General features: G+C 37.8%; 1 protein-coding gene across 8 annotated transcripts in view; it reads right to left on the bottom strand.

Annotated features, from left to right (window-relative positions):
• Positions 1-18612, bottom strand: part of NTNG1 (netrin G1) — a 377727-nt gene extending 359115 nt beyond the window's left edge. For 6 of the 8 annotated variants that reach the window (XM_037826502.1, XM_037826498.1, XM_037826501.1 and 3 more), the window contains exons 1-2: positions 17439-18612; positions 9298-10056 (exon numbers count right to left, since the gene is read on the bottom strand). In XM_037826502.1, the coding sequence (XP_037682430.1) occupies positions 9298-9543 (246 nt within the window). In that variant the 5' untranslated portion in view covers positions 9544-10056; positions 17439-18612. Of the gene's footprint in view, positions 1-9297; positions 10057-17134; positions 17392-17438 lie in introns of those variants that run through there. The other 2 variants (XM_037826504.1, XM_037826499.1) reach the window with 2 other exon arrangements.
• Between the last annotated feature and the right edge of the window lie 1466 nt (positions 18613-20078).

Genomic DNA, 20078 nt, shown 5'->3' on the forward strand with positions numbered 1-20078 from the left:
CCCCTATCTCATACCTTATACAAAAATTAACTCAAAGTGGATCAATGACCTAAATATGAGAGTGAGGACCATAAAACTCCTACAAGAAAATGTAGGGATGCATCTTTAAGATTTTGTGGTAGGAGGTGGTTTCTTAGCTCTCACACCCAAAGTAAACAAGCAATGAATGAAGAAAAAGATAAATGGGACTTCCTCAAAACTAAGTACTTTTGTGCTTCAAAGGACTTTGTCAAGAAAGTGAAAAGGCAGCCTACTCAAATGGGAGAAAATATTTGGAAACTATGTATCTGATAAGGGTTTAATATCCAGTATAAAGAAATCCTACAACTCAACAGTGAAAAGATAAACAATCCAATTAAAAAACATGCAAAAGATTTGAATAGAAATTTCTCCAAAGAGGAAATACAAATGCCTGAAAAGCACATGAAAAGATGCTCAAAATCACTAGCTTATTAGGGAAATGCAAATCAAAACTACAATGAGATATCATTTCACACTGACTAGAATGGCTACTTTTAAAAAAAAAAAAAAAAAGAAAGAAAATTACAAGTGCTGGAGAGGATGTGGAGAAACAGGAACTCTCATTCATTGCTGGTGGGAATCTAAAATGGTGCAGCTGCTGTGGAAGACAGTCTGGCAGTTTGTCAGGAAGCTAAATACAGAATTGCCATATGACCCGGCAGTCCTGCTACTAGGTATATACCTAGAGGAACTGAAAACAGGGACTTGAACAGATATTTGCACACTGATGGTCATAGTGGCATTATTCACAACTGCCAAAAGATGGAAGCAACTCCAGTGTCCAACCACTGAATGGATAAACAAAATGTGGTGTATACATATGATGGAATACCATCCACCTGTAAAAAGGAACGAAATCCTGATACATGCATCAACATGGACAGTCCTTGAGGACATTATGCTGACTGAAATAAGCCAGGCACAAAAGGATAAATATTATATGCTCTCACTAATATGAACTAACTATAATAAGCAAACTCACGGAATTAAAATCTAGAATATATGTTACCAAGGGATAGATTGGGATAGAAAATAAGGAGTTGATGCTTAATTTATACAGAATTTCAATTTAGGTTGATTGTAAACATTTGGAAAAGGATGGTGCTGATGGAAGCACATTATTGTGAGTGTAATTAACAGTGCTGAATTCTGCACGTGAATGTGGTTGAAAGTGGAAGTTCTGGGTGGTGTATGTTACTAGAATGAAAGAAGACAAAATATGGGACTGTATGACACAAAGATCCCTGGTGTGGATGATGGAGTTGGGTTACTAGTGCAAGTGTAAGAATGTTCTTTCATGAATTATAGCAATTGTTATAGGGTGGTATATAGGAAAAATACATCTAATGTAAGCTATGAAATATAGCTAATAATACTATTTTAATATTCTTCCATCAATTGTTAGAAAGGTACCACACTAATGCAAAGTGTCAACAATAGGTGGGTTTATGGGGACATGGTATTTTTTACATGACTTTCTATAAACTTACAACTTCTCTAATTTAAAAAAAAATGATAATTTTAAAAATACATTATGCTAAGGGAAAGAAATCAGACACAAACTACTATATATTGTATGATTCCATTTACATAAAATGTAAGTATAAAGAAAACTACAGGCAGAAATAGATTAGTGGTAATATAGGGATGGGGAAGGACAGAGGGATTGAGAGGTGACTGCTAAGGGGTATGAAGTTTTTCTTTTTGGAGTAATGAAAATGTTTTAAAATTGATTGTGGTGATGAATACAGAACTCTGTGAATATACTAAAAACCAATGATTGTACACTTTGGATGGACTGTATGGTATGTGAATTTATCTCGATAAAACTGCTTTTCAAAAGTCAATTTTCTCAATAAGCATCTTTAAAAAATGAAGTGCCATTTCACTTTTCAATATGTCCCTGTATCAATATCAAAATTTTCCAATTGTAACTTTAGTAGGAAGGGTAGTGGGAAGGATAACGTTATCATTATCCTTTATGATAAGCTAAATATTCTCATTTGTCTGTCAAGGACCATTTATCTGCTATATTAGAAGATATTTTTAAAACATATTGAGTATTGATGAGGATCATCACTACCACATTTTCATAAAACACTAGGGGGAGTGTAAATTGATACAACTATCTTTCTGGAGGACAGTTTGACAACACTGGTCAAGAGCCTTAATGTGTACAAATCAAACAACCTAAATGTCTATAAATAGAGGACCAGTTAAAGAAACATCATTCTGGTAGAATTATACACAGCAGTATATCTCAAAAACATAATGCTGGATTTAAAAAAGGAAATCATATAATGACATATATAGTATCACCCCATTTATGAAAATTTCAAAAACAATGCTACATATAATTTGTGAATCACAATCAGTATATAATTTTTAATTATTTGTTAAATAAGAAAAAGGAATAGAAAGGAATATAAAATACAGAGGACATAGCACAAAGAAATACAGCAAAATGATTTAAATGCTTTAAATGTACTTTGTGCTTTTTTGTCTTTTCCATATTTTTTAATAACAAGTAGTACTTATATAAAAAAATCTATCTTAAAGGATTGTGATTAGAAGTGGGAAAAAATCCTTCATATATATTTGTTTCAGTATTAGTGCTCAAGTAGATTTTGCCTTCACCATCTTTCTTGTGATAACATCATCATAAGCTGCCTAAGTGTAATATCTAAACTGTAATAGCTAAATCTACTACAATGCTTTTTCTAGTTGTCTCTTAACTTACAGAGAAAAAAAAATCACATTAGAATCATAGGAAATGTCAAGAAATAGAAAATACTCTGGAAAATCAAGTGCCATATTCAATTAATTGATTAATCAGCTGAAAGCTTGTTCTTATCATTTATTGATAGTCTAGGAGTATGTTAAATGCTGTGAGGTATAAAATGAATATAACTGCTGAGTTCCTATATTCTGTCAGAATGTACAGTATGATAGGTTCTCTCCTATATTGTCTATATTATCCCTCTTAAAGCCTGGTGATCTAGTTAGAGTCAAGACATAGTACACATTTGAAACAAATCAGTAAGATGTAATAAAGTGATAAATTGTGGAGTTAACAATTTGAGTATAGTAGAGTATATAGGCAGGGCTAACTACTACATATACGTACATATATATACATTTGTATATACACACACACACAAAAGGCAGGAGTTAAGAGGCTAAGAGAATAACATGAGCTGAAATTGGCAGGAAGCATGTAGTGAAACCAACTTGCACTAGACCTTGGAGGAGGGGTGGAACGGGGTCAGTGTAGAGAAGCACAGACTATTTTAAGCAAGGGGAATATCTTCTGCTTAACCTGGTAAGAGAAAAGACACCAGGTGAGGGGCTTCTTGGATGATGACAATAGCCCTTAAAGTCGGAGGATCAAGACACCTACGTAATACCCATTTACCTTCCAATGAAAAGCAGAGCAAACTTCCTCAACAATCTTGGAAATATGCCCAAGAGACCCAGAGTTGAGGGACACTGACAAGAATCTCTTTAACTCCACGCCAGTCTGGGTAGATTTTGGTATTCTTAGGATACTGCTTCTAAGACTTCTTAAGTGATTTTCCTCTAGATTAAGAGCAGACAGATTATCTCTTGGGGGGCTGAGGGAGGTAACTCAAAATGACTACCATGAGACAGCCATTATTTTGAAATTTTACATTTTATCTTTAAAATTCTTTTTTTTTTTCTGCATTAGTTTAAATGCTTCCCCCAAATCTTTGCATAAAATATGATCCATGTTTATCTTACTCCAACACATTCCAGCATCTACTACATTAAGAAGTATATATCTATGCAGTCTATCTTACCAGATTCTATGACTTTTGTTTCTCTTCTACCCTGCCAGATACAAAAAGTCATTCTATCATTAACCAGGCCACTAGGCTTTTATTTAATTGTGCCTCTACCCACTCCATTCAGCTAGTTTTCCTCTTCTTTTCAGACACTGTTTAACATTAAACACCTGGCTGGCTCCTGGTAGTATTTGCCAAGTGGCCTTCTGACATGTAGCAAAATAATGGCTCGCCTTTTAAATTCCGGGTACTGGTCTTGTTTCTCTACTCTCCCACCTCCTATGTACTACTTTGTATTAATTAGTCTCAGGACTCTTCTTTACCTTCTTTGGAAGAAAGGACCGTATGTCATTTGACTGATTCTCACCACCACTATCATGCTTTGCATGTGCTATATGCTCTGTTTACTTCACTCTGCACTTTGTAATAATATTTATGAATCATTAGCCCAACAGAAAGATGGGCACTTGTGCACCTAAGGAGCACTGGCTAGAAACAATGACATGAAGTGGTTTTAGGTTTTGTTAGCCCCACACATAATTCTCATCAGCTCCCTTCCAAGACCTCTCCCTTTATCAGTGCAGCATCAACCCAAATCCGGTAGTCCCCTGATGTCATTCAGATTGCCAGCTGGAAGCACCCTGGAGTTGCCAAATGATTCTTATAGAAATGGTGGGAAATAAATCTGGTACTTACCCAGATTTAAGTCAGGTTCAGAACTTTGGACTTGATGCAATAGATAATAAGGAGCTATTAGAAGTGCCCCTACAAGGAAATGCTTGATAAAATAATATATCAGAAAGATTTATCTCCTTGGAACTTAATTCATTACAAACATGAATTAAACTTTTCTAAGGAATAATTCTAAATACGGAAATAATAATAACGAAGTGTTAATAAGGAAGGAACTGAAGGTTCTTTTTTAATTTCATTCTGGCATAATTAAGGAATAAATCAGTTCAAACTCTTATTAAAACTTCATTTATTTTTTAAATTATGTTTCATGTGAACAGAGTGCGTTTTTAAGATTATTTGATTCTTAAATAAGTGAATGTCATTTTTAGTATTTGGAAAATTGATATTAATTCCTTGTCATTGAAAACATAACTGAGTTTTTCAAATTAATTCCACAAAGGCTACCTGATAGCCACCAGATGGCAACCTGAGCCAATGTCAAATAAGAAATTTGTTATGATAGCCCTGAGACTATGCATTACCACTCATTCATCCCACAGGGTTCCTTTAAAATCATAAAACACAAATGCTTTCTGCCATTTTTGTAAATTCCATTTGAACATAGTAAAATATGTTCTACCCACAAGGCTTACAATAATGAAACTTTTATTGTCTTTTTTCTTAATAGGAGTCTGTGTAGAAATAGTACAATATGGAATGGTGGTTAATGGACCTGTTTTGGTGCTTGAATAAATGCCTATCAAGAGCACAGGCTCACATTAGAAAATTTCTTAAAGAAAATCCATTTTCATTTCAATTTCTGACATTTTATTTAGAATAATTATACCCTTTCTTTTAATTATTTCATAAACATAATGAGGGTTTTGCTAACTACACCACAGAGTACTTTATTTTCTCCATTTTTTTTTTTTTTTTTTAGTAATATGAGTCTACTTGTAATTAAAGGCATGCTGCATTAATGATGCCAAAAATCTCTAAGGGAAAAATTTAATGTCCACCTCATAACATTATGCCAAAATTACATGCACATAAGACTTTTTAATAATCTTTGTTTCCTAATTTAGTTTTGATTGGCTCTGAAATCCATAGCAGCACTCAAGGGCTCACATTTCTACCATCATCAGCACTTCTGCTCCATAAATTGTACAACTGCACTTGACTTCTGTCGGGAGGCATCTTTTCAAAGCTTCTGTTTAACTTATCCAGAAATTAGCTGCAGGCTGGAGATAATTGCAGATAATTTTGCCATTTTTAAGCCACTGGTGTGTTGCATAGAGATGTGACAGTTAACTTTGTCTAAACATAAAGAATGAGTCATAGATTTGTGTTGTCACTTCCACTTTACACACAGGTTCAGATCATCTTATCTGTTCTTTATGCAAATTGAAACAAATTGTAGTCCCTAGATGTTGTGTGTTTTCTGACAAAGCTGTGTTACCTGGGGCTTTTAATGTGGCTTTAAGAGGAACAGGATCTATATTAATGTGTTGTTCCAGCATTTAAAATTATTATTAATCTTTTCACTTCCAACTCCTCCCCCTTAACAAAAACAGAGGTCTTTTTTAACCATCAAGCAAATTAAAGAAATATATTATATTATATTGAAAAGAAAATGTATAGTTCTTAATATACACAATTCTTAATATATATATTAATTCTTAATATATTATATCCTTATTCTATTATCATAACTAGAAATGGCAGAATTTGCACAGAAACTAATGTTTATAAATACTGGTACAATTAATGTAGGATAATTTAAAATCACTTGACATTAAGGATTTATTAAATAGATCATCCAGGTTAATAAACAGAGATCTATTGTTCAATGGAATCGATGGCTATATTCATGTGCTCCTTTTTCCTAAAAGTTCATTCTATGTTAAAGTAAATGCAGCATTCATGGATGGTCACTGGCATGTAAGGATGGAACACATGCAAAAAGCAGCAATAGAGACTCTTAATGCATTGCCAATGCACTTCAACTCTATGTTAAATAAATCAGCTGTGGGAATTGCAGGATATTTCTCTGACTGAATGTCCCCTCAGTGTTCGGAATTGCTATAGTCATAGCTAATAAGGGTGTCACTAGCAGAGTAGATGATTAGGGAAAACATTTTGCAGCAAACATTTCCATAGAGAGGCTAAGTAGTGATTGTGCCTATGTGGCAGGTACCCTGATGTAATAGGCCATAATGACTCCGAGGGAGCAGGTATGGATGTGAGTGTCACGAAGGGGAGAACATGTAAGTCATAACACAAATGACTTTATGGATTCCCATTAGACCTTGGGCTAAGGAGCACCTAAACAGGTCTGATATGACAGCATCCCAAGACAGCTTTACAGCTTGGTGTCAGGAACCCTTACACTAAAGAGTTTTACGGAAAACCTAAAACTGCGGGAAGAATGTGTTGCTATATTAGGCCATTATCATTGACTTGGTATATGATATGCATATACACAGTCCCAAAGTGTACATTTAAAGGATAGATTATTTAATCTGCTATGCCAATAATATGCACATTAAGGAATACAAATTAACCATTGATAGGCAACGTCTCATAAACCTTACACTCTCCCTTGGATAACTATTCTGCTCAATGACAAGTTTAAACCTACCAAGGCTTCCAAATAACTGCATCATACTAACACGCAGCCTTTTAAAAGGTAATCCTGTCGGATTTTGTGTAAACATGCAAAGATATGTGTTATTGCACTTAGGAAAGGTGAGGGATATCATTTTAATTCTTTTACCTCTTTTGGTCTTTTACATCACTTAGCTAGCAAACTGGAAGGAATTGGCTTGTTTAATCAACTTAGACCATGTCACTGTGAAAGACAGGTATGGGAAGCTCTGAAATGTGCCCTTTCCTATTCGTGATGGGAGAATGAGGAATGCTGAAGACACCAGGTAAACCCTTCAACATGACAGACAGAAGCAGAGCTATCCAAGCATTCTTTTGCCAGAGGCTGAGAGCAAGGGGAGCTGCACATACAATTCACACAGTGAAAGCATCTTACAGGACATATGCAAGTAGAAACTGCATCCACAGAAAGGATATTTGTTGTTTTACTTAGATCTGTAAATTATTAAACAAATCCAGAAGAGGCATTATGTTACGAGCATCATGCAAGCAAATATATAGAGCTATAGTGTTCGTAATATATGAAGAACTCGTCCTCTGCTGAAGATTGCACAACCTATTGCCTAAATGGCAATTTCACCCCAGACTTGCAACCAGATCTTGAATTTGATCTTTTATAAGAAATTATTAAAGACCGTTTATAAAGGCAACAAATTTCCCTGCTCTTCTACAGTTTATTATAGCTTTATTAATGTGTTTGAATACGCTCCTTTTCTGGGAGTCTCTACTTGCTAAAACGCAACTTCCTTGCAAAACACATACCTATCTCCCACAGGTCCTCTCTTTGAAATATTTAGTCTTTTAGGGCACTTTAGTCATAGTGACACCTAATAGCTAAGCTCTTTTTCTCATTCTCCACAAAAATCAAGTTTAGACTATAATTCAAACCAGTCCCCAAAGGCACTTCTGAAAAATGGAAAACCCTTAGCTTTTAGGTGAGAACACTCTTTATTGCTCAAAATTGTTTCCTGTTACAAAACCTTTTCTATAATGCTAGTTCTAGGATGATCTTATGCTAATTTAACTCACTGGGGACTGTGAACAGATGCTACTTTGATTAATAGTTTCACTATGCTGAAAATGCCAGGCCAGGTTCAAGGTAATAAAGTCGGGTAAGAATACTACTAAAATCTGCCAAATGATTATATCTGTTATGTGGGAAAAATGGGATCACAGTTCTTGCATCATATAGAGACTACCTATAATAAAAGACAACAACATAAACCAAATGAATATGCTGTCTGAATTCTTTAGTACACTGTGACTGACAGCATTTTAATTACCAATCTCATTACAAACATCATGTCGGTATACATTCAGCTATGTCCTTAGTGAAAATTCAGTGTCACACTCCAATGTTACCTTTTCACTTGGTATTTAACTTTCCATCCCCCCAAAAGGACATACACCATTAGAAAAATGAATTCTGTAACTTTACCAAAAGGACAGTATCTGAATTTGTATGCCCCTGGTCACAGTTTTCAGAAAATCCATGTCAACATTCATCTTTAAAATCCCTATAGAAAACTGTGATCCTTGAAAACAAGGAGCTGCCTGAGTTAGCAAATAAGACTTCCCCAGAAAAACTCTCAGAAGACTTCAGTCCCTCTCTCCTCCTCTGCCTCTCCTCTCACTGATCTCCTAACCAACAGCTTTCAAATCAAAGCAGTTTCCTGATTAAAGAAAACCACATCTATTCTAGCCTTGAGCTATGGAATGTCGGTGTATGAGGAAAACTTTGTGTTTTCAAAGTTGGCTTCCCAGTGAATTTTATCTTGAACATAACACATATGACCTAATCATATCCCCAACCTCCAATCTGGAATTTAACCTTCAGTTGGATTTTTTCTAATATACAAGCAGTTCATAACTGTATGCATAACTGCCAGTGAACCTTTGGTTTGTAGGGAAGCAGATGGTAAGTTCCAGTGCATCAGTCACACCATGCAAATTGTAATTCTAGGAAGTGCAAGCCTCCACTGAGACTGCAGCTAGCCTGTGAACACAAATCTGCTCCCTGAAGAATCAGCTCATTGCATGATTGAGTCTTCACACTCACCGCATTGGTATGCATATACAACTTGCCCCCACTTAACATGAAATAATCTATTCAAAAGGGTTGTCTCACCATTGCACAGAATGTCTCCGGAGGGTCTCCACAGGTAATATCTGGAGGATCCAGTTTCACTTTCAGATATTTTGTCATGTCCATGGATTCCGGCTGACAGGCCATGTAATCCCAAACTTTCCCTTCTTCTGTGTAAATCTGAGTCTTACACACATCATAATGTCCCCACACCAAAGGGTAAGGCTGCATCACTGAGGACACTGTAACCCAAAGGGCATGGATTGATAAGAATCTTGACAAATACATCTCTGAATCCTTTGCAGTCTTCGTGGTAACTAAAGCCGAGTTTGCTTATCTGTGACCTATGTCTATTTTATATATACATACACATATATGTCTGTATGTAGGTAGATCTGTATATTAAAAAAAGAAAAGAGGATGAGATATCAAAGCAGATTCCAACACCAAATGTGAAGTGTTAAGATATTGTGCGTGTTCGGATATATTGAGAACTTTGCTGGAAGCCTAACATACTTGTGTGATTGGTGTTAACGACAACTTGCAGCTTTTTCTTTGTCCTAGCACATATCTATTAGACTCAGGTCTAATTTATATTTGTAAAAGATGTAGCAGATAATAATTTAGCTGAGTGATGGGTCTTCCGTTGTACATCCGATAACCCTGAGTAATCCTCGATGTTCACGGCTCACAAGGGATGCCCAGATGCGCTGAGATATCAGTATCTGAAGCAAAACGATGGGTGTCTATAGCCCGGTGTCTGTTTCCAATCAATCATTCTTTTCTTCTGGCACCAACACCCTTTTAGAAACAATAAGAGTAAGAGTTATTGTCCAGGAATTAATGCATTACAAAACATATGTGGACATTTTGGAGATTTGGGCAATATAAAGCAAACTGGTGTAATATGGATAATCTTTACTCAGCTGCTTTGCTAAAATGACCAAACCACAGAACTCATTCACATTGGGGAGAACTTTATATGAAGGATTCAACTCTTCCACAACAGACAAATGTGTGTGTGTTCCAGGTAAGTTAACACGTTTTCACTTCAAAAATTATATTTCCATCTTGACAAAACTGATAGCAAGTGGCTAGATTTAAACACTTTTCATATACTGCAATGCTAGAAAATCTTCCAGGAAAACAATGGGAGAAGTGAAAGCTTTTATTACAATGACAAAGAAATAACAACTACTTGTATGCCTTTTGTCTCTTGGCAAAGAGAACCTAAAGTCTCCAAATTCCTTGTACATTTCTTAGCTTTTGTTAGCTGGAGTGAAAACGAGCACTGTTGCCATAGCTTGCCCCTTTGGATTTGCTCATTATACTGGAAGAATTTAGCATCTTTTGTTTAGTTGTATTTAGTGATAAAGATAACTTGGCTCTTGGAAGAAAGTATTCAAAAATAAAACGAAAGGAGCAAATTTTCCTTTCATAAGAATTCACTATTTTCTTACATCTTTTTATAGCCATTACATCTGCATTTGCAGTTACTTTCTGTAACAGAAGAGAATTTGTCCCAAAGGCGAATATTATACGCTGCTTTAAAATGAAAAGCTCTGTAGTAAAATGCACAATTTAAAAGGCACGTACAAAAATATCTGAGAGTGAGTTAACAGGCCATGAAGCAGAATAATATGGCATTAATTATAGGAGAAAATAAAAATTAATTACTATTGAAAAGCACTTTTAGTTAACTGATAATGCAGCCAATCTAATTATGAGTAGAAGTCATTGGTAAGTTTAACTGGCAACTTTTCTCTTTTGAGATCACTATGCAAAGCTAAGCAAACAAATATTTTGATTCCAGTTATAAAAAAGTACATTTGCTTAATCAGTTGGTTCTTATTCATGATCCCAACAATGAACTATTTTTTAAACAATTCAAAAGAAAAAAAGCCTACAGTTTTGGAGAATTCTATTATAGACTCTTCAATTCACATTAAACAGTTTAAATATGGAAGTTCACTATCTTCAAACAATCTTATAAAAAGAATTCACTAAATTTAAATAATGCACCATCTTAAAATGAACTAAGCCACAGAGACTATGAAATGCCAACAGATGGTTGGATTGTGTTTCCATAGCAAAGTAATTTATAATAATTGCTTTATGGATGCAAGTGCAATTTTCATTATATTCAATTCATAAAATGTTATCATACAGCTGCAATTTGTGATATTTTCTATTAGAAAGAGTGTTGAATATTTGAATTCCCATGAAGCAATAATTAGCAGTTTGTCTAAACATGTACGAACTACAGATCTGAATTTGCTTCTTCCTTATAATGTAAAGACTATACTGTGTTGAATACATTTTAAAATCTTAAGCTACAAAAAAAAAAAAAAAACACAGAACTGTGTTGTGGCTATTACAGCTTTTTGTGGGTTTTTTTTTTTTTTCCAGTTTCATTAGTAATTTTAAGTTGATATTTTCATAAACATCTAACAATTTGATAATTAATAATATGAAAAGGTGTTAAAACACAAATTTACATTTTCTAGATGCATTTTTCAGATATGCTTACTACATTATTATAACAGGAAACAAAAACATTTTCAGCAATGGGGAGGTGGGCATTAACAACTGAAGCAGTGTAAAACCCACTAGACCAGAAAATACTAACTTCAATCCTCAGTTTCAAATACACAGACACCTGTTTATCAAGAACAATGCAATATTGAAGACCTGGAGTGGACTGCTACGAGTTTGAATTGAGAAAGCATCATGTACCAAATTTTTATATTGTTTTCAAAGTATGGCTTTAAGTATATACTTGAATGCCCCCTGAAATTAGTCTCCCTATTTTTTAAAACCAATAAATGTTATCCCCCAACCCACTTACTCTGAGTTAAGCTGTCTTTATCCATATTTTGACTTAATGCAACCACAAACTGAAGGGTGCCATACATTTGTACCTGAAAAATCTGGACACTAAGAAAAAGTGTGTGAACTTGTTACTGTCCCCTCACACAGCAGCCATCCCAATATAATGAATTCTCATTAAAATATACCAGAATTATGATGATGGCTATTACACAGAATTATGGACTATACCACTGATAGAATTTAGAGAACTGACAAGGAAAAATGCAGAGGAGCGCAAGATATTTGAATATTAGGCAGATGCAGGACTATGCGACAGACATTCTTGACAAGAAGCAGCCAATTATAGCTTAAATTTCTGGCACATAATCAGTTGTGATTAATAGTTTTCCATTACATTACAGACATATTATTAATGTATTAAAAATGTCAAGCTTTGGCAAGCACTAATATGGCAATAGCTCAGTTACTCTGCAGAATTTACATTTAATGAGCTCCCATTGACACAGAAACAGATACTGACCATGGCATATTACAGATCATGAGCAGAGGGGTCACTACGCTGTTCCTTAACATAATTATTTGATTTTCGTTCTAATTTTTATGTTTGTGTGTCACCTACTATGCATTCTTTTGCTTTGGGGTCTCTCTACTTTTCAATATCATATATATATATATATATATATATATATATATATATTTTAAATCTTCTTAACTGAAAATTATGAAGGAATTAAATCAAATATATGAAGTTCCACAATATACAATGAAAAGCAGCCTCTGTCAAAATCAGGAATTTACTATTAAATATAATTATGAAGTTCTCAAAATAAATAAAATAATGTAAAAATAGATTAGTATTTACATCTTATCTTTAATTACCTAATGGCACTGGTTCCTGGTTTTCATCCAGGTTAAAATGACCGACAGCTTCTTAAAAGCTAGGTCATCGTAGCAAATAGCTCAGCAAACTGATTATAAGAAGGACAGTCAATGACATATTTCGGGACTTAATATACCAAGCCTTTCCCTTCTAGCCCATACCTGAACCAATTGCCAAGTAGTGTGGGCTTTGAATTTGTCTCAGGTGTCCGTACCCCCTAAAAGTAAGCAACTTCAGAAGAGCTCTGGGCAGCCTCATTTATGATTCTTTACTTTGCAAACCTTGGGGATTCACAACAATCAAATAATGCCAACATGTCTACCTGTAAACTGAAGTACTGAGAAGTTCTTTTTAATTAAAAAACAAAAACAAAAACAAATAGTAATATGCTTGGAGCACCCCATAGGTCTCTAATTGGTATAAAGATGTGCGGAGCCATGGTAAAAATACAAAATTATGTCATAGCCCTCTTGATAGATGTTATTGATCAGGGCTAAAACAGGCTACACAAAGGGTTTGCATAAACAGAACATATCTTTTTCCAGAATTCTCTAGCTTAATCCACTTCCACCTCGGATTAACTTTGTACAAGGTATTTCACAGGCCATGCTTTCATCAGAAAAGAAGACTCCCAAAATATTAAGTGGAAGCAACAATGAATAAATAGACGTCAAATTCCAAAAGCAACTGCCAATTTCATCAACATCTGAGAGGAAAATATTGCCAGTAAATCTACTAAATCTAGTTGGCTTTAGGCATTCATTTTATTATATAATCTCATTAGGAGGTATGTGGGGGGGGGTGGTAGTGGGCTATTTATTCCATAAATACTCAGGAGCATCTGAAATAGACAACTAGTGATTAATTCCTCATATACATTAAGAATTTTATAAACATATATTTCTGAATTGGAAGGAACAGAAAGAAAATTGACTAAAATCATATTCCATTGAGTGAAAAATCTTTTAAGAATAAAGATATATACAAAATCTATAATCTATCAAAATTTGCAGCTTCTAACATATTATAAAGAGATTTGCTATATTAGATATTTTATCATACACTGAACGCCCTTTGCACTTGCTTTTTGTGAAGAAAGCATTTTCTAGTCATCTTTATAGGAAACACACTTCTATCCTTTTGTTAACTGTCTCTCAAAATATGAAGAATTTAACATGTACTGCAACATCAGTGGCATATTTTACTCATACTTGATTGGATATTATGAGCAACTGCCTATCATGAGATTCTTAATAAAAACCAAACAGCACATCTTAGTATTTGAAAGATCTCTGTTTTCACCAAGAGGAGACTGATTAGAGAAACAAGATAACATATTTTGCAGGATGTTTGGGACAGGCTAATACATAAAATTATTTCAGAATCAATTTAGCCAGAAGAAATGTGTTTTTCATTCCCATATGAACAAGAAGTTTTTTATTCTCATTTAAGGAAGTTTAGAGATCTAAGAGCCCAAATATACTTTGAGAAAATCTACACCCACCTGAAGTTCTGAAGCAGAACTGTGAATTCTGAAAATGAAATTTTTTTAAAGTATGCTAAATTTCTTATTGAGCTATAATGCAAGACAATTCACGCACATATTTTTCCATATTAACATATAATTGACTTTATGAATTATATGAAATTTTCTTTCTTCCAAGCGACTTGATGCTTTTATCACTGTAAAATTCCGTCTGCAAATCTATACAATTACAGAACCTATTAACTAAATGTGTAATCATTTAATGTTTATAACATATTAACTTGAGTTTTTCAGAATAATAATGTAAGCAAAAACAGGCATTTGTACCAATTACAAATATACAAAAGGAAACAGCAACATGCATTAGCCTCCTCCTAAAATAGCTAACCTGAATCATTTTAACACACATGCCTAATGAAAGCTGACTAAATAGAAATCTTAATAGAAAAAAACAGCTTTTTTTCCAAATAAAAGGAACTGCTTTCTTACAAATTTTTCAAGATAATCTCTGCTAAATTTTGCAATAGGAAGTATTACCAAATTAACAGACAAGATACGGAATCCTGATTCCCTCATGTTCATCTTTAGTGGTGACATATATCTCATTTCATAGCATCCAGAAAAGAAAAGAAAATATACTCCTAATATATATAAGCTGGACAACATCATGTGTGAAGTACTTGATGCATCTTTTCTTTGCATGAGAATCCACATGTAAAAATCTACAATTTACCTCAATGAAAAACTGAAAGTTTATTATCTTCAAAAAGAATCTTGGACACTTATTTGAACTTCTTTTCTTTTGCCAAAGAGAACAGGTGGAGGGTAAAGCATTCAAAGTGACACAGTTCAAAACATTTAAGGAAATGTGTGGCTGCTCATTCCCCACAGGTTAGAAATGTTCCTCAAGGGCCAGTCAAATCATACACACCTTGTTTCTCCCCTGAAAAAAGGAGAATTTCTGGAAAACTTTTCCTAACAAGTTAAACCAGTAAGCATATTTGAAACACTGATTTTGTTGGGAGATCTTTCTGGCTAACATTTTTTTTTTTCTGTAAGATAAGAAAACTTTTATTATTTTCAATCATAAAATAGGGCCTTATTTCTGAAGCAAATCTACTGTCAGATTCACCATATGTTTAGTGGAATTCTGAATCTTACTCAGAATCTTCCATTCCAAAGATTGACAAACTGTTATGTTAACGAGTGGCTCCATTACTGGAAGAGGGAAGCTGAGTTTTCCTGCAGATATTTCAGTATTCTTGTTACCCCATTGGTTGAATGATACCCCATTGGTTGAATTACTCCTGTTCTCCCTCATACAAACATTTAAAGGCACACTCAACTATTACTTCAGTTTTATAAAATTTTAGTACCATATCACTCACTAATCCTGGTGGATTTGATGCCCTTGGCCTAAAAAACAAAAACAAAAACGGAAAAGGAAAAGAAGCCAGGTTGCTGATGCTCATGCCAAGAAGTTGATGCCTTGAAATTTTATTTATGAGCTGTAATATAATCAAAGCAGGATGAAGGGTTGGAGAGAAGGAAGAGAAGGATTACACAGGTGAACAATGCTGTGAAGAGTTTCAATGTCGTGCTGCATTCTTCATTCCCAGGATAAAGAGAAGAATGGGAGAGGAAGTGTGGAACAAAAGCCTCTCTCTACACCCTGGAAATCCATACATGATACAATGATGCGAACGCAACCTGCGACTTTTCCAAATAAAGTTGCTTTAAAATCCCCTCTAGGAATTTTCCTCCGTTGTCCTGTAAAATGACAACCTACTCTTAAATGGATTTCTGGAGGAAAAAAAAAAAAGATCCCCCAGATGAGGTTACTATAATAAACAGCAGAGGGCGCAGTTTCTTTTTTATCTAAGTTTTTCCTTGTATGATTCACTTAATTGGTTATTTTGGGCCCAATAATATTCAGTATAATTTGTATTATATATAGATTTCCACAGATCCATACAGGAGAGCAATTCAATGTTCCCAGGCGAATTCATCAACCGATTAATGTAACGGTAGTAAAAAAAATCTGAGAATATACTCCAAATAGCATTCCTACACCAAGTCTTTCCTCTTTCAATTTACCTTTTTCCCCAGCTGCAGAGCGTGATATAGTAATGCTTTAATCTCACAGCAATAACGGAGATTAAAAGAAGGGGACTTCAAAAGCTCTCTGTATGGCCACCAGCTCCGCAGGGCCAGAAACAGGGCAAGTTTTTGTGTGTGTCTTTTGGGGGGTTTGTTTGTTTGTTCGTTCGTTTTTCCCCAGAGCAAGACAACTAGAGAAAAGACAGGGGGGAAAACCTTCCAGCGCGTCGTGTGTGGTCAGATGTCTGAGTGAGAGCGAGGGCGCGCTCTGTGCATGGCAGCCCGTCGATGGAGGCACCATCCCAGCGCCCAGACTCAGGATGCAACACACAGACACGTAATCTGCTCGGGGCGCACACCCAGGAGGACATGCGTGTGGGTGTGTGAGTGTGCGGATTGTGTGTGCGCGCAGGGGCTCCTCACGCTGCCTCCTCAAGGCGCTTTACAAAGTTGCTCGCCCACCCAGAGCTTTCCCTCCCGCCTGTGGATTCCACTGGGGGCTGGAGGGAGGCAGGACGCACAAAGGAAGAGGGGTAAAGACGCGCGGGTTGCTGAAGGAGGAGGAAGCAGGCTGCACTTACCGTGTCGCCCATTTGCCCGTAAGCCGGGCGGGAGCTGAGCCGACGGCGCGGGGCGGCGGCTGTGCCTAGCCTAGTCCACCTCGGGCGGCGACCGCAGCAGCTGAGCCCGCGAGCGGCGCACGGGCGGGTGGAGGCTGCTCCGGTGAAGGCTCCTCCGGGCCGCGGGCGGGGCGGGAGATGTGGGGGGTGTGGACCTGACCTGCAGCCTCAGCCTGGGGTTCCGATAGCGCCCGGCGGGCCGCGGTAAAGAACCCTGCGGACCGAGAACCCCGCGCCGGCACGCCACTCCCCGCCGCTTAATTACCTTAGCCTCCGGCCCCGGGTGGGGAGCCTCCTGTGCGTCGCCCCCTCTCGGAGCCTGCGCCGAGAGGGGGAATTCCTTCCCGTTGACGTCCTCTTCCGAAATGCAAAAGATCAGTGACTTTGACAGGTAGATGAGGAGGAGGGAATAGGGGTGGGCGGAGAGGAAGAGAAGATGAGAAAGGTGCCTCTCCCTCCAAAAATATAGTGATATTAATAATAAAATCGCAGCCTTCGGGAGGTCTTAGCAGCCCAGTCCCCCGCTCGCCGGCTCTCCTCCGCACCTCCTCGCGCCGCTGCCTCTGCCACTTCTCGCCTTAAACTTTTACTGAGGGATTTTTTTTTCGATTTCTATTCTTTTTTTTTCTTTTCTTTTCTTTTTTTTTTTTTTTTTTAAGCCGCAGGATGATTTCCTGATTCCCGGGGATCAGAACCAGCGGCCAGGCAGTTCTACTCTGCTTGGTACCGCTTTCATTTTATTTCAGATGAAGACGTTGAGCTTAGTCAGAAGGGACATAAATCAGGGCAATTAGCATTGGCGCCAAGAAGATCCTCTAGTACCAATTTCTCCCGGGCTTCCTTCGCGCATTCCTCCACTCAAGTCAGAAATGTCACTGCACATAGCGTTGATGGCTGCGAGACGCGACGCACCCAAAGTCCATTTGATGAAATATACATGGCCCACGATGCTTCTGGATTGCGGTTCCCGGGCTCCCCGCCCCCGCCCGCGGCGCCTGGCCGGGACCCTGCTCCGTGCAGGCAGTGAGCTCTCGGCAAACTTAGGGGCGCGCACAAATTAAAGAGTGAGCGCTAGGGCCGGAAGAGGAGGAAGGAAAGAAGCAAACCCGGGGAAGCCGCAGCCCTCAGAGGGGTGGCATGTACGTTTCACTTAAAAGCAGATCTTCTTCTGCAACTGCCAGCAAGTGGAAGGATTGCAAACCTTCTACTACCTCGAGACCTGGGCGCTCCGAGCGGTCCTAACTCCGTCCGGCTCTCTGTTGCTGCTGCTGCTCCGGCTGCCGCTCCCACCGCTCCACGACCTCAGGGTGCTGTAGCTACAAGATCACCCACTACCTCTCTCCCTGGCTTGCCCGGACAGGCACGGTTTTTAATAACTTCTCATGTACCTCCCACCTCAGCCCCCGCGGGTCCCACCCCTCATTCCTCCTTCTCCTCCCAAACAGTTCCTAGGCACACCCCCAGCCCCAAGCAGGGATTGCAATCGTGTTTTCCCTCTAACAATTTGCCAGTCTTGCCAGCGGCCCCTAGAGCGCAAGCCTCAAACCTCCTCATTTAGAAATTCATTCCCCTTTAGAAAGTTGAAGTTCGGAAGAGGGCAGCCCTTTGAGCCTCCTTGCCTTTCCCAAGGAAAGATTAATGCCCCCCCCCCCCGCCCCAAGCCTGTATTCCTTACCAGTGGGGGCGCAAGGCTCACCTTGGATTACTCTTTTAGCTACACATTAACTACATGCCCCACAAGGAAAGCTCTAGGATCACAGCGAACTGGTCTTTTTCTTTCTTTTCTTTGCCAAGACGCGTAGGGGGTGGGGAGTGGGAGGTAGAGGGCGGGGTGGGCGTTATTGGCTGAAGAGTGACTAGAGGAGAGGGTGATGAATTGATCCTGTGGCCAGGTCCTCCTTGCCCCGGAGCAGCCAGGAAGGAAGCAGGGGTTCCAAGCAACCAGGCCTCCTTCCAGCACCTGGGAGGCCACAGGGAGCCCTCCTTCCCTTCACTCCTTCCAGAGCAGGAATTTAGGGAGTTCCGTGGTTTCCTCCTGACATTGTAGAAGGGAGTTCCTGCAGGGGTAAAACTCCTAGAAGTGGCTCTTAAACAGAGCAGTGGTCATTTCTGACATCTCATCTGGTCTTAGTCATATTCTTCCAGGATTGAACCATACTGGTTACAAGTAGATGCCTTTTACAACCTAAGGCTCCTTCATAGGCCAGCCCCTTCAGTGTGAGCCTTTGGCAGTAGGACTTGAGAAACACCACCTATGGTGGCCTCCTGACTTCTCTTTGGCTTCCTGGCCTGGAAACTAAAATGCAAACAAATCTCCCTTTCCTCTCCCTCCTGCCTTTTTCTTTCTAGGCAAGAAAGCCCCTTTTTTGAGCTCTCATTCTCAGCTTTATGTGATCTTAATAGGTCCTTCTTCAGAAAAAAAAAAGAAAAGAAAAAGAAAAGTCTAAGATTAGGAAATTCCTTTCTAGGATATACCAAGATCTTACTGTGTTGACTCCTAAATTTTTTAGGTCAAATGTTCCTTTTTATCTCTCAATATTTTGGAATCTCCTTCCTGTACCCTACCTCATTCTCAGGGCCTATTTGACTATGGGGCAGAGGTCAGTCCCAAATAACTCCAATACGTGAATGGGGAGCCTCTCCAGTTACCAGTTGCTTTAGTTTTCTAGGCTGCTTAAGCAAATACCATGAAATGGTTAAACACTGGGAATTTATTGCTCACAGTTTGAGGCTAAAAGAAAGTCCAAATCAAGGCGTCATCAAGACTATGCTTTTTTTCTGAAGACTGTGGCATTTGGGGCTGGCTGCTGGATTCTTGGTCCCTAGCTTGTCACACAGCAATGCACATGGCAGCCTCTCTGTTGTCTTCTGGGTTTCTTGATTTCAGCTAATTGCTTTCATGGCT

This window comes from Choloepus didactylus, chromosome 2 (assembly GCF_015220235.1).
Source record: "Choloepus didactylus isolate mChoDid1 chromosome 2, mChoDid1.pri, whole genome shotgun sequence".
NCBI classification, from domain to species: Eukaryota; Metazoa; Chordata; class Mammalia; order Pilosa; family Megalonychidae; genus Choloepus; species Choloepus didactylus.